At 40.7% G+C, this 14,124-nt stretch overlaps 1 protein-coding gene across 6 annotated transcripts in view; it reads left to right on the forward strand.

The window, feature by feature from the left end:
- The window catches only part of ikzf2 (IKAROS family zinc finger 2), a 52,098-nt gene that overhangs the window by 7,755 nt on the left and 30,219 nt on the right, over nt 1-14,124 (forward strand). For 5 of the 6 annotated variants that reach the window (XM_017470450.3, XM_017470453.3, XM_017470451.3 and 2 more), the window contains one exon: nt 12,982-13,086. In XM_017470450.3, the coding sequence (XP_017325939.2) occupies nt 12,982-13,086 (105 nt within the window). Of the gene's footprint in view, nt 1-8,946; nt 10,309-12,981; nt 13,087-14,124 lie in introns of those variants that run through there. The other variant, XM_017470452.3, reaches the window with a different exon arrangement.

The raw sequence follows: 14,124 nt of genomic DNA on the forward strand, positions 1-14,124 counted from the left end.
ATTCGCACCGCGTCTAAAATCTTCTCCGAAACGTTGAGACGTAGTTCTGCGCCGTCGAGCACACGCACTCGATAAAACATCTAAGCTGTGGAAATATCCCGCTAAAAGCTCGTTCCGTTCTGTTCTTGGCTCCTCGTACGAGCTGTTATCAGCACAAGTCTTCGGTACCAGGTGCGCAGTAGCACCTTTCCAACAACCCCCCCCCCCCCCCCCCCCCCTCCTACAGATTCCCTCAGATGGAACGGTCTGATAAAGTGTCCCTCGTCAGAGAATTCATGCAGGTGTACTGGAAAACACAGACGAGAGATTAAGACTAAAAAGCTCGTCTTCTGTGCTCGTAGGCGAGCTCGTACCTATTAAACATCATAGAATGTCAGAAATGTTCAACCCAAACAAGCTCCTAATCCCAGAAACGGAGGAAGAATGCGTTTTGAAATCACAGTGTGTGTGTGTGTGTGTGTACAGCGCACTCTCGGCTACACCTCGTCGTCTTGCGTTTCACTTCAAGGTTCTCACTCGCCCGACTCCTTTGGGACCTCCCTATCGCCCGTCCACATTTTTTTGCTTCTATTTCCAGATCCTAACACACCTGACGCTCAGCATTCTACAGCTCTTGATTACCTCTAACAGGTGTGCGGGCGTGTGGGGAACTGGAAAGGAGCAAAAATGTGGACGGGCTGGAGGGTTACTGTAGGAGGACATCTTTAACTTGGTGATGGGGAAAGAAAAGGGATTACGGCTTTTCAACACCTCGAACCCGTATTCAGTATTTCCTCTCACGGCACGTCACAGCGGACCTCACAGAAAAGATTCAGGAGTTAGGAACGCAATTCTGGACGTACCGAGCGATCCTTGGCGTCTAGACGGAGCGGTCTAACTCCGGCCTGAAAGTCGTGTGTGAAATGTTTCTACCGTTAAACTTCCTCACTTGAGTTGTTTTCATATTACTGAAAAAAATACGCCTTTTTTTACTTCTTTGAAAAAGACAGAAATTCTAATGGTTTCCACTAAAAAATACCGTTAAAAACATTAACAAATGTAGTGTTTTTTGGGCCGTATTCTATTAAAATTGACACGTTTGTATCGGTTTCCCCTAGACATAAACGTGCCACTAATAGAACCCAACACATTCCCAGTATAGACCCACAAGAACCGTTATTATTTCCATTAAAACCAAAACAATTCCCATTTTAACCATTAAAACCATTAAATGCTTTCTATCGTCATGGATTCTTTCTCCTCAGTACCTTTCTCTGTAGCGACGTTTTCGCAACGATCTGAACCTAAACCTAAACTTTACCGGACGTAACAGCGAGAACGAGACCTAATACACGTCACCCTGATCTATCTGTTAATATGTATTCCTCAGCGCGGTTGGTATCGTCATGCTAGCGGACACTTGAGACGAGAGGAACGTTAATTAGCTTCCGTGCGATTTGACGTCTTTGGTCTTGCTACACGTGAAGATCGTTCCTTTTCGACGTTATAAATCAGCGAGCGGAAGTTTTGAAGCGGTTCACCTTTCATTACGGTAGGCAGTATACTGTACAGACAGGTCAAGTCGGGTTAAACTTGGAAACGAAAGTTCACCCGCTGCCTGCTTCACGCGATTGAACCTTTTGTTTCATCTCAAAAGTAGTCGCAGGTAGCCGTATAAACTCGAGTTCATGATGCAACGCTTGGTGTGACGGGTGGAGATTTAAAGAGAAGAAATACGTCCGTGCATTACTTTTATCTGTTTTTACAGCGGACTCACTGCGCTTTGGCTTGAGTGAGGAATTTGGCCGTTTTTTATTAACACTGTGTGATTCTGTGTCTGATAGCAAGATCAAGCCATCAAGGACGTACGTTCTGCTCTGAAAGCACAACGCGAGCATAATGAACAGCTGGGGCGGGGGAGTACTACTACTACTACTACTTTGCTTCTTATTGTTTGATGCTAACATGATATACCGAGGTATATAGAGGGCTCATTTAGCACTAGCGCTAGTCATCCAGTACGTCATCCGCTTTCTCATTCTGTGCTGCTGTTATCATTTTAACACCAACATCCCAACTGCTAGGAGGCTGAGTGAACAGGCTACGAAATTTGTCGATAAATTATTTAACGCAATCCATGTGAGGTCTAGACATCCAGACGAGGGCTGGAAGAGACCGTACGTCCGGTCTCCGTGTAGTGTAAATGTCAAGTCATCACCTCGTGCTGGGGAAAAGAAAAAAAAACAGAAACGGACGTCTATGTCCGGGTATCGGAGCGGCCGATAAACATTTACGTGTATGTGAAGAGTGCGTGAAAAAAACAGAAGCTCTTGACTTGTATTTGCATGAATTTATTGGATAATAAATATTAGGTGTATTAGGTGTACCGGTGTTCCTAATAGAGTGACATACTGTTTTTAAAAAATAAATAAATCGTATTGTCTTTTCATTGTTCCGCATTCACCCGGATGAGGATGGGGGTCCTTTTGATTCTGGTACCGCTCAAGTTTTTTGTTGTTTGTCTGTTTGTTTTTTTGAGACTTGAGACATCTCAAGGACTTTTCCCTCATCGCCGTCTCATCTGGCTTGCTTATCAGGGATAAATAAAAACATCATGTCTGGATTTCTGTGAAGCTGCTTGGTGACAATATCCACTGTTTAAAGCGCTATACAAATTAAATCGAAATTGGAAAAGAGGAAAAATTTTAGGTTTCCATCCATATATTTTCCCAATAAACACGCACAATAAACGGAATATGTCGGTTTCTCCGTTTTTGAGAACCGTGTATCTGAGAGAACGGACGCTGATTTAGTAGGAACATCAAGCGATCCAGTGGCTTTTTGGTGGTCGTTCCGAATATTGATTTTTACAGTCTGTTGCTCTTGATAATCAGTTCTTCACCTGAAGAAACCTTTCCTATCGTTTGTGAAAGGCATGTTTGACTGTGAAGAAATTCCGTAACGCATTCCCGAACCCCAATTCAAAAGCTTGAAAAGCAGAAAACGACACTCAGCGTGTGTAAGTTGCGTAACGAAGGACGGTAAAAGTGGGAGTGTGGTTTGACTTTTAACTTTGAGCCAAAAGGCACAGGGCCTGACAGGAAAAACCAGATCCCAACTCAAAAACCTGCACGTCTACAACATGCCGCAACCAACGCCGGGAGAGACGATCCTGTCTTTAAAAAAAAAAAAAAAAAAAAATCCTTTTTTTTTTTCTTTCTGTACTGATCTGAGATTGTTTCTGTTTTGCCCAACCCAAACGGGCCAAATGCCAAGATAAACGTTTGAACAGTATCTTTCAACAGCAGTCAAAGAACAAATAGTCTAATGCAGTAGAAGTGTTAATGTCATTATCAGGCTGGCTGGAATGAACCTCGTGGCCCAACCCTTTCTGATAAAGCAGGCCGGAAGCCAAAGAATTGCCGCGTGTCTTTTCCAAATATTCTTAGAGTTCTTATCATCCTCCTTCATAGATTTTGTCCACTAAGATTAAGAAAGTGCACGGAACAGTGACATCGCTCATTATTTCTTGGCTTTTTTCTTCTTCTTTTTTTTTTTTTGAACTTCTGCATTGTGAGTCAGTGAACGATCAGATTATGACTCAGCACAGTCCCACACTCACTCCTGTAGTCTCCATCGGGCTTTCCTACAAGCTCTCGACTTGCATCAGCACGGGGGCAGCCTGTCGCCTTTTTAAAAATGATCCATGCACCCGTGGCCCATGGGAGTGAACAAGTCTGGGTGTGAGGGTGGTATGTGGTGTGTGTGTGTGTGTGGAGTGAATGCTCATTTGTAGACTAGAACTTGAAATCAACATGAAGTGGAACAGTAGTAAAACCGTGAAAACCGCATGCTTTCAGAGGACGGAGCGTGTCACAGCTCCTCAGAGCGATAATCGACACAGTGTGCTTGATGGATATCAGATCAGTTTTGAGCTGTGGTTTGCAGACCTTATCTCTGGCCTGGAGTCATCTAGCTGAGCTCTCTCGCTCTCTCTCTCTCTTTCTCTCGCTCACTTTTTGCCCTGGGCTGACAAGTCACTCTTCTTTGCCAAGCCCGATCTAATTCCCTAAGATGGCAGACCGGAGTGGGAGGCCACAGCTACCTCGCTGTGCTGTTATGGAAAATCCTCCCCTTCTCCGTCACTCAAATCGGACCGCTCGCTCGTTTCCCGTTGCCAGGGGACTGACGGTCACCTGAGATTTCCCTCAACCCCGGCGTGGTAACCAGACACGGACTCTGCGATTGGGTCATTGTCTGTAATTGACTCTCTCCATGACTCTCCCGCTCTCTCTCTTTCTCTCTTTCCGTACTCATGATAGCTGAAGCACGTTCTGTGCGGTCTTATTGTTGTGAATCAATTTGCTCTCTGTTATTAGCTTTCCCTCTTTCATGACTACCGGCGCTCTACTATAGTTAATAAAGTCCTTTCAGAACAAATTATAGCGAGACAGTGAAATGCTATAACAGAGAGCGTATTAGCTAGAATACCGTACAGGTGCCTCTCAAAAAATCTGAATATCGTGGAAAAGTTTATATTTTTTCCACATCATTTTATTCACAAAGTGGAGCTTTCATATATTCTCCATTCATTACACATCAAGTGAAATATTCCGAGCCCTTTTTTTTGTCCTAATCTCGATGATTACGGCTTAGAGTGCACGGAAATCAAAAATCCTGTATCTCAAAATATTCTAATAAAGAACTTAGAGAAATGTGGAGCTGAGAAGAGTCTAATCAGCAAATGAATTACTCAAAAACACCTGCGAAGGTTTCCTGAGGCTTTAATCTCTCTGTCTGGTTCAGTACACACAAACACAATCACGGGGAAGATGGAAGTCGATGTTGCATTTCATTTGGAAATCAAGGTTCCAGAGTCCGGCGGAAGAGTGCAGAGGAACAGAATCCAAGCTGCTTGAAGTCCAGTGTGACATTTCCACAGTCAGTGATGATTTGGGTTGCCATGTCATCTGCTGGTGTTGATCCAGCGTGTTTTCTCAAGTCGAGAGTCGATGCAGTGTCTAACTTCATGCTTCCATCTGCTGACAAGCTTCATGGAGATGCCGATTTCCTTTTCCAGCAGGACTCGGCACCTGCCCACAGTGCCGAAACTTCTAGTAACTGGTTTACTGACCGTGGTGTTACTGTGCTTGATTGGCCAGCCGACCCGCTTGACCCGAACCCCATAGAGAATCTACGAGACACCAGAATCAACAATACAGACGAGCTGAAGGCCGCTATCAAAGCAACCTGGACTTCCAGAACACCTCAGCAGTGCCACAGGCTGATCGCCCCCATGCCACGCCTCATTGACACAGCCAGCCCGTGGCACTGCTGAGGTTTAAAGACACAAATCTTTATTCGAATATTTTCAGATACTGGATTTTTGATTTCTATAAGGCAGAAAGAGTAATCATCGAGATTTTTTTTTTTTTAAAAAGGGCTCGAAATATTTTTATATATATATATATATATATATATATATATATATATATATATATATATATATATATATAGATAGATAGATATATATATATATATATGAAAGTTCCACTTTTTTAATTAAATTTACGGAAAATAACGAACTTTTCCAAGATATTCAATTTTTTCCAGCTGCACCTGTACATTGTAGTTAGACTAATGCAAGAGCATTGAGTTATAAATAAAGTTGTAGCAGAGCACAGATACAGTTCGCGCTGGTAGGGTTAGAACAGGCAATAAACAGTTATACCATGTCAGAATGTTTCGAAGTCGTAATGCAGGGTAGATAGAGTAATAACAGAGCATAGAGTCGGAACATAGATAAACGCAGCAGAGATAAAGTTGTATCAGAGCACAAATGCACGTAAGGTTATAACAACATAACTGTTCTGTTATAACTCTGTTATAACTCCATAGGAAGTCTTTAATACATCGATGTATCAAATAGGAATACCTTATGCTTTGTTATAACTGTTGACTATCAGCTGTAAATAAAACCGTATCCGAGCACAGACACTGTTAGCACGGATTGCTTATAACAGAAAGGTATAAAGCATCATGGGTAGAGTAATAACAGAGCTTGGAGTTAGAACATAGATCATGTTATCATATAAAAGTTTGTTTTAGAGTACAGATGCAGTTAGCCCAGATCTTTTATAACAGGCAGTGAAGAGTTATAACAGTGTATAGGGTTGCAGACAGTTATAACCTTTTACTCTTTTATGACTTTGCGCTGCTATGACTGTTCAGAAATAAAGTTGTATCAGAGCGGTCATTTACCGCAGATATAACACATATAGGCTTATAGACAGTTATAACCATTGACACTTTTATGACTATCAGCACTCTATTATAACTCATATCTCCACCGGAATTCCTTATTACATCTGTGCATCGTATAGTATAGGTATCTGCATGCTCTGCATTACCTATGCTCTGTTATAAGGCTCTACAACTCAATATGCTGTTATAACTGTTTGCTGTAAGTTATAACATAGCAGTGCTGTGTCTGTAATCTACAACGTTATTTACTCTAGCTTTATTTATGTTATAACTCTATCTGTGCTTTGTTCTAACACTTAGTGTGTCTTGTTCATAACTATCTGTGCTGATCTACGCTCAGTTATAACTATCTGTGCACTGTTATACTGTTATACTATATAATCTAGTCATCTGTGCTCGGCTATTATTCCCCCCATGGTATGTGATAGTTTGATTTAGGCTCTGATAACATTATGGCCTAGTCTGACTTTATCTACCTCAATATGTCTTATCTGTGCTGTCTCATTACTTTGTCTATGCTTTGTTATAGCTCTATCTGTGACACTATCTATCATCTATGATCATTTGTGTGTTGCTGTTACCGTGCTAACCATAACTAAGGTTAAAAAAGCACTATATAAGTGCAGACCATTATATAACATTTCTTTGCTAACCCTATCTGTGCTCTCTTATAACTCTATTTATGCTCTGTTATAACTGTGTCTTTGCTCTGTTATAACTGTGTCTTTGCTCTGTTATACTTCTATGCTCATTAATCAATCTATCTTTTTTAACTCTATATATACTCTGTTACAAGCCTATGATCTACATTTAATCTATGATCTGTTATAACTCTATCTATGCTCTGGTACATGCCTATGACCTGTTATAACTCTGTCTGTACTCGGGTACATGCCTATGATCTGTTATAACTCTGTCTGTATTCTGGTACATGACTATAATCTGGTATAACTCTGTACTCGGGTACATGCCTATGATCTATTATAACTCTGTCTATGCTCTGGTACTTGCCTATGATCTGTTATAACTCTGTCTGTACTCTGGTACATGCCTATGATCTGTTATAACTCTGTCTGTACTCGGACACATGCCTATGATCTGTTATAACTCTGTCTGTACTCTGGTACATGCCTATGATCTGTTATAACTCTGTCTGTACTCTGGTACATGCCTATGATCTGTTATAACTCTGTCTGTACTCTGGTACATGCCTATGATCTGTTATAACTCTGTCTGTACTCTGGTACATGCCTATGATCTGTTATAACTCTGTCTGTACTCGGGTACATGCCTATGATCTGTTATAACTCTGTCTGTACTCGGGTACATGCCTATGATCTGTTATAACTCTGTCTGTACTTTTGTACATGACTATGATCTGTTATAACACTGTACTCGGGTACATGCCTATGATCTGTTATAAATCTGTCTATGCTCTGGTACATGCCTATGATCTGTTCTAACTCTGTCTGTACTCGGGTACATGCCTATGATCTGTTATAACTCTATCTATGCTCTGGTACATGCCTATGATCTGTTATAATTCTGTCAGTATTCGGGTACATGCCTATGATCTGTTATAACTCTCTCTGTACTCGGGTACATGCCTATGATCTGTTATAACTCTGTCTGTACTCTGGTACATGCCTATGATCTGTTATAACTCTGTCTATGCTCTGGTACATGCCTATGATCTGTTATAACTCTGTCTATGCTCTGGTACATGCCTATGATCTGTTATAACTCTGTCTGTACTCTGGTATATGCCTATGATCTGTTATAACTCTGTCTGTACTGGGGTACATGCCTATGATCTGTTATAACTCTGTCTGTACTCTGGTATATGCCTATGATCTGTTATAACTCTGTCTGTACTGGGGTACATGCCTATGATCTGTTATAACTCTGTTTATGCTCTATTATACTGTGCTTCTGTTTTCCTCATGTGTGTTTACATCATTTATCCTTGCTTTGTTGCAAATCTATGCTCTATTATATGTCCATGCTTTGCTCCATGCCTGAGATCTGTTATAACTGTATCTATTCTCTGTTATAACTCTTTCTGTTTTGTAACAAGTCTAAAAATCTCTTATAAATGTGTTCTAATTCTGTATAGGCTCAATTAAAGGCACATGATCTATCTATGCTCTGTTATACTTCTCTCAGTCTCCTGTTACATGGGTAAGATCTGCCACAACTTCATCTATGCTCCAATATAACTCTATCTATGCTGTTATAACTAGCTACGCTGTTATAGATCTATATATTCTCTCCTATAAGTATATGATCAGTTACGACTCCATCTAATCTCTGTATATAACGTTGGAGATGCTCTGTTACAAATTTGTGGTTACACTATGTATGCCCTGTTATCATTCTTCCTATGCCCTGTTACAATTCTATTTCCTTTTATAACTCTATCTATGATCTGTTATAAATCTTTGACCTGTTATAACTATGTTTGCTCTGTTACAATTCTATTCCCTGTTATAACTCTATGTGCTCTATTACAAGTCTATGCCTATGATCTGTTATAACTCTGTCTGTACTCGGACACATGCCTATGATCTGTTATAACTCTGTCTGTACTCTGGTACATGCCTATGATCTGTTATAACTCTGTCTGTACTCGGGTACATGCCTATGATCTGTTATAACTCTGTCTGTACTTGGGTACATGCCTATGATCTGTTATAACTCTGTCTGTACTCTGGTACATGCCTATGATCTGTTATAACTCTGTCTGTACTCTGGTACATGACTATGATCTGTTATAACGCTGTACTCGGGTACATGCCTATGCCCTGTTATACCTCTATCTATGCTCTGTTACAAATATGTGCCCTGTTATAACTCTGTTTATACTCATTTACAAATCTATGCCCCCGTTATAACTCTATTTATACTCTATTACAAATCTATTCCCTGTTATAACTCTATTTATACTCTATTACAAATCTATGCCCTGTTATAACTATATTTATACTCTATTACAAATCTATGCCCTGTTATAACGCTGTCTATGCTCTGTTACAAATATGTGCCCTGTTATAACTCTATTTATACTCTATTACAAATTTATGCCCTGTTATAACTCTGTCTATGCTCTGTTACCTATATTTGCCCTGTTATAACTCTGTTTATACTCTATTACAAGTACATGCCCTGTTATAACTCTATTTATACTTTATTACAAATCTATGCCCTGTTATAACTCTGTCTATGCTCTGTTATAAATATGTGCCCTGTTATAACTCTGTTTATACTCTATTACAATATATGCCCTGTTATACCTCTATCTGTGCTCTGTTACCTATATTTGCCCTGTTATATCTCTATTTATACTCTATTACAAATCTATGCCCTGTTATAACTCTGTCTATGCTCTGTTACAAATATGTGCCCTGTTATAACTCTGTTTATACTCTATTACAAGTCTATGCCCTGTTATACCTCTATCTGTGCTCTGTTACAAATATGTGCCCTGTTACAACTCTGTTTATACTCTATTACAAATCTATGCCCTGTTATAACTCTGTCTATGCTCTGTTACAAATCTGTGCCCTGTTATAACTCTATATATACTCGATTACAATTCTATTCCCTGTTATAACTCTATCTATGCTCTGTTACAAATCTATGCTCTGTTATACCTTAATCTCTCCTCTGTTACAAATCTGTGACCTGTTACAGCTCTTATCTATGCTCTGTTACACATCTACACTCAGTCTATACTCTGTTCTAAACTCTATCCTCTATGTCTGACCTGTTAATCGAAGCCTTTTGGAAGCTGTGTGAACAGAGAACCCAAGGCTAAACTCCAGGCTAACGTGACTTTCTTGTCATATACTGCTTCAGCTGTTCCGACCTGTTTGAAGGAAGGTCTGACTAGACACGCACGGCTCCATTACAATAGAGAGTTTAACACTGACAGAGCAGGTGCTTTCCACTCATTATCAAACATAAGCTAAGCGGCAAGGCTCTCTGGCGCGGAGCATCGTGTCCTTGTGGAGCATTCTGAGTGTGTGTGGAGTTGAATAATGCAGCCGGTCATACAACAAAACAGTAAGTGGACTCGGAGTGCTTGTGGAGAGAAAGTTTTGTTTGTTTGTTTGTTTTCCTTGTTCAGTAGTTCGGTTTGGTTTCATGTGCTTACAACTGTAGAGAAGTGTGTGGAGGAAAGAAAAAGATGAGGAAAATCAGTCATATGTGAAAGAACCCAGAAGCTTTATCTTATCAAAGTGTATCGTGTGGTACGATATGAACTAGTGTGTGTGTGTGTGTGTGTGTGTGTGTGTGTGTGTGTGTGTGTTGTGAGGCTTTCTCTGAAGGGGTCAGGAGGAAAACAGATCAGTCAGGAAACAGTCGCTCCCCCTGGGCGAACGCGGGCCATGGCGCACAGCCATTTCAAGCTCAGAGTGCAGAGAGACGATGAAATCCAATCTAGATGTCAAGCATGTGGCTGAAAGGTTAACAAGCTCTCCCTGCAGGAGAGGAGAGGAGAGGCAAGGCGAGGAGAGGAGAGGACGTCCCGCTGGCACACGCTTTGATAAACAAAGCGCACGAGTGAGCCTGGGCAATCGGAGAAGGGCTGTAGTGTACACCGTAGCTGCGAATAAGAGGCGAGCGTAAGAACGGGTAGTGCGCCCTGCAGTAGGAGGTCGGAGGATTGGAACACTGCTTCAGTCTCACTGTTTGACAAGTGGAACAAAAGCCTCTGCTTTATTTTATCCGCATACCCTCGGTGATCAAATGTTCCTGATCTAAAGTTACGCTCTGGTTTAGTCAGAGGGCCTCCTACACAATAATCCCGTTTTGTGTGTGTGTGTGTGTGTGTGTGTGTGTGCGTATTTATAAACGTGTAGGCACTCGGATATGAATTACTTCAAGGTGCATTAGGTTTGATTAGTCAAGGCTTTTTCAAGATTAGGTCACTAACGGTTAAGTAGGTGGGGTTTGACATTTAAATGATATGTATTTGTTTTTGATTGTACTACTTTGAGCCTACCTTTTATTCCTGCTCATGTTCAGGAAGCCCCGCCCTCAGGATCCAGGGGGCGTATCCAATCACAAAGACCTATTGTTCTATCGTGTTCTACTTATCTTTTAGTATAGTTTGCAAGCAAGACAAAACAGATATGCAGTATGTATATAAAGATTTTATATCACGTTAACCATCACTATCATGTTTTTTTTTTTTTCCCCACATTCATGTTTTTTGTAGTTTTACCCACAAAAATGTTTTACTGCAACCGATATTTATCACGTTTTTACATTTCGGCGTCCGGTCGGATCCGAAAGGCTTCCTGTTCCCTGTATATTCTCACTACATAGGGTGCATAACGATGTAGAATCTATGTAACGCACTACAGACGCCGGAAATTTCTTGTTGACAATTAAGTGCGAAATAAAACACACTAGTGGCGTGCTGTTTTGGGAAAATAATCAACAGCAGCGTGGTGTGAAGAATAACAATGCATCACAAAATGATTTATTCCTCTTCTACTGCACGTACAGTAATTTACCCAGTACCGTTGTATCTATTTATTTATTTATTTATTTACTTCTAAAAGAATAACATTTCATACTTTTTATCCATTTTGAGTTACATCACTGAACGTCAAGTAAGATATCAGACATCTTAAAGTTACAGCTCTTCCTCTGATTGTCACGTAGTGCTGAAACTGGAGACTCCTTCCGTAAACGTTCAACAAAACGACACCGTCCGAACGATTTCGTTTTTATTTCCGTTGTCGTGGAGCTTCCCCGGGACGAGTCCCGGTGTATCTAATTGCTACGAAAACGATAACATGTTAACGTAAACCCGTGATTTGTTACGGACAATTAATCGACACCTTCTGACCAATCGGGATCAAGAATTTCACAGTGCTTCTGCATAGCTATGTATATGTTAACATCGCTTCCAGTTATTTTCTTATAAGTTTAACTAGAAAGTTCTTTAATAATTGCTAACGTGTTACCTTCCCTTTGCTAACAGTGCTTGTTACTCCATCAGCAAGGTTAACAAACGGTTAATAAAACACGTTACAACTAGTCCCCAGTCACCGATATGAGCTAATGTCGTAAATAACATGTTTGTGGCGGTTAATTGGCGAAACTCATGATTGAGCGTTCAGTATTTATACCTGGAGACCAATTAGAAGGAACATTCTGCAGTAATGGAATGCTCATTAATATCCTGGATGCAGTAGAGTTTAAAAGTAGTTTTAAAGTTCAAACTGAAACACATTTCATTAGCACGCCTCACTTTGGTCCGTTGTTATTATTACTCGTGTTAATATACAGGATATTATTCGCCGAATCCTTGAATCTGATTGGTCAGTAGATAGCTGACTGTAGGGAATAAAAAAAATGTCTTGTTATTTAACAAAGATTAATGTGTAAGGAGATGTTCATTGAACAGTTATGGAAGGAGTCTCCAGTGCCAGTGCTTTGTAACATTCCAGGATGTTTTCCCACCACGCATAGAGGAGTTTACGATTTAACGAGTTAACTTCAAGAAAGAGAGACTGATGATGGAACAAGTGTTTATAGCTGCTGGAATGTAAATTAATTGTGTGTGTGTGTGTGTGTGTGTGTGTGTGCAAGTTGTACACATATGCGTGACCATCTACAAAGCCACGCCACTCCGTTCCCCCAGAGCAAGACAAGGTCCTGACCGTTCTTATATCTTTCTCTGTGTGTGTGTGTGTGTGTGTGTGTGTGTGTGTTTCTAAGGTAACGGCGAGTGCTCTCCCAGGAAGGAGGGCAGCAGAATGCAGGTGGACCTGTCGCTCCACACACACAACGGGCAACATTCCCAAAGTCCCACATCTCCCTCCGGTGAGTCTCCACCCACGAACACTCCCTGTGCACTCTTCCACGGAGACGCTCAGCACACACACAAACACGCACACGCACACGCACACACGCTCATTCAGCACGCACGCACGCACATGCTTTTACACTCACCAGCTTCATTAATTACTTAGCAGTGCTCTTTATTTCCGCTCTAATTGGCCTTCTATGAATATAAAAAGGCACGTACTTTTTCAGCAACCACATTTCCGGAAGTTTCTCTCATGTTAATAATTATAGACGTGTCAGAAAAGTGCCAAACCAATGCATCAGGAACCACGAAAAAAAAGAAAGAAGGTAGAAGACGCTGCACTGAGCGTATAGCACAAGATATCAGTGAACTGCCAATCCCATAATGCATTGTGAATGATCGAAGCAGCTTCATTTCTCGACCCGGTCACATTTGTAATCTTTTTGTATAAAAGTTTGTCGGTTTTATATATATATATATATATATATATATATATATATATATATATATATATATATGTCGATTTTGTTGTTGTTGTTGTCATCGTCGTCGTTGTTCTTTATACCCGATGAGAACTGTCTAGTTTAACGCTGAACAAAAAGTGGCGATGTACATCCCAAAACTATATTCACATGGACGAAACGCAAAACAAAAGAGTGCCCCCTGCCAGTTACGACGGAAATGAAATACAGAAAAACCATTACAATCTCAAATCTCAAACTCGTTGTATTCATGGACTTCTTTGTATCGTTGTCCGCTCTGAGACTGTAACAAGACTCTAAATAGGTTACACCACTGACACTGGAGACTCTTAAAACTTAACTAAGCACCTCCTTATTTGTTAAACGACACGCTTTTTCGGTTTATTATTAAGCTTAGATTGTGCGAAACGTCCACTACACACGCAAGTTCCTGTGAAGGAGCCGACGCCTATTAGAAACCTCGTGAAAAAAAGCCGGTGCTACTTCTGACCAATCAGAATCGAGAATTTCAACAGTGGGATCGGATCTGGTATTAATTAAGCTTTAATCACAACAAGAGGCAGTACTCTG

Source organism: Ictalurus punctatus, chromosome 6 (assembly GCF_001660625.3).
Source record: "Ictalurus punctatus breed USDA103 chromosome 6, Coco_2.0, whole genome shotgun sequence".
Classification (NCBI taxonomy): domain Eukaryota; kingdom Metazoa; phylum Chordata; class Actinopteri; order Siluriformes; family Ictaluridae; genus Ictalurus; species Ictalurus punctatus.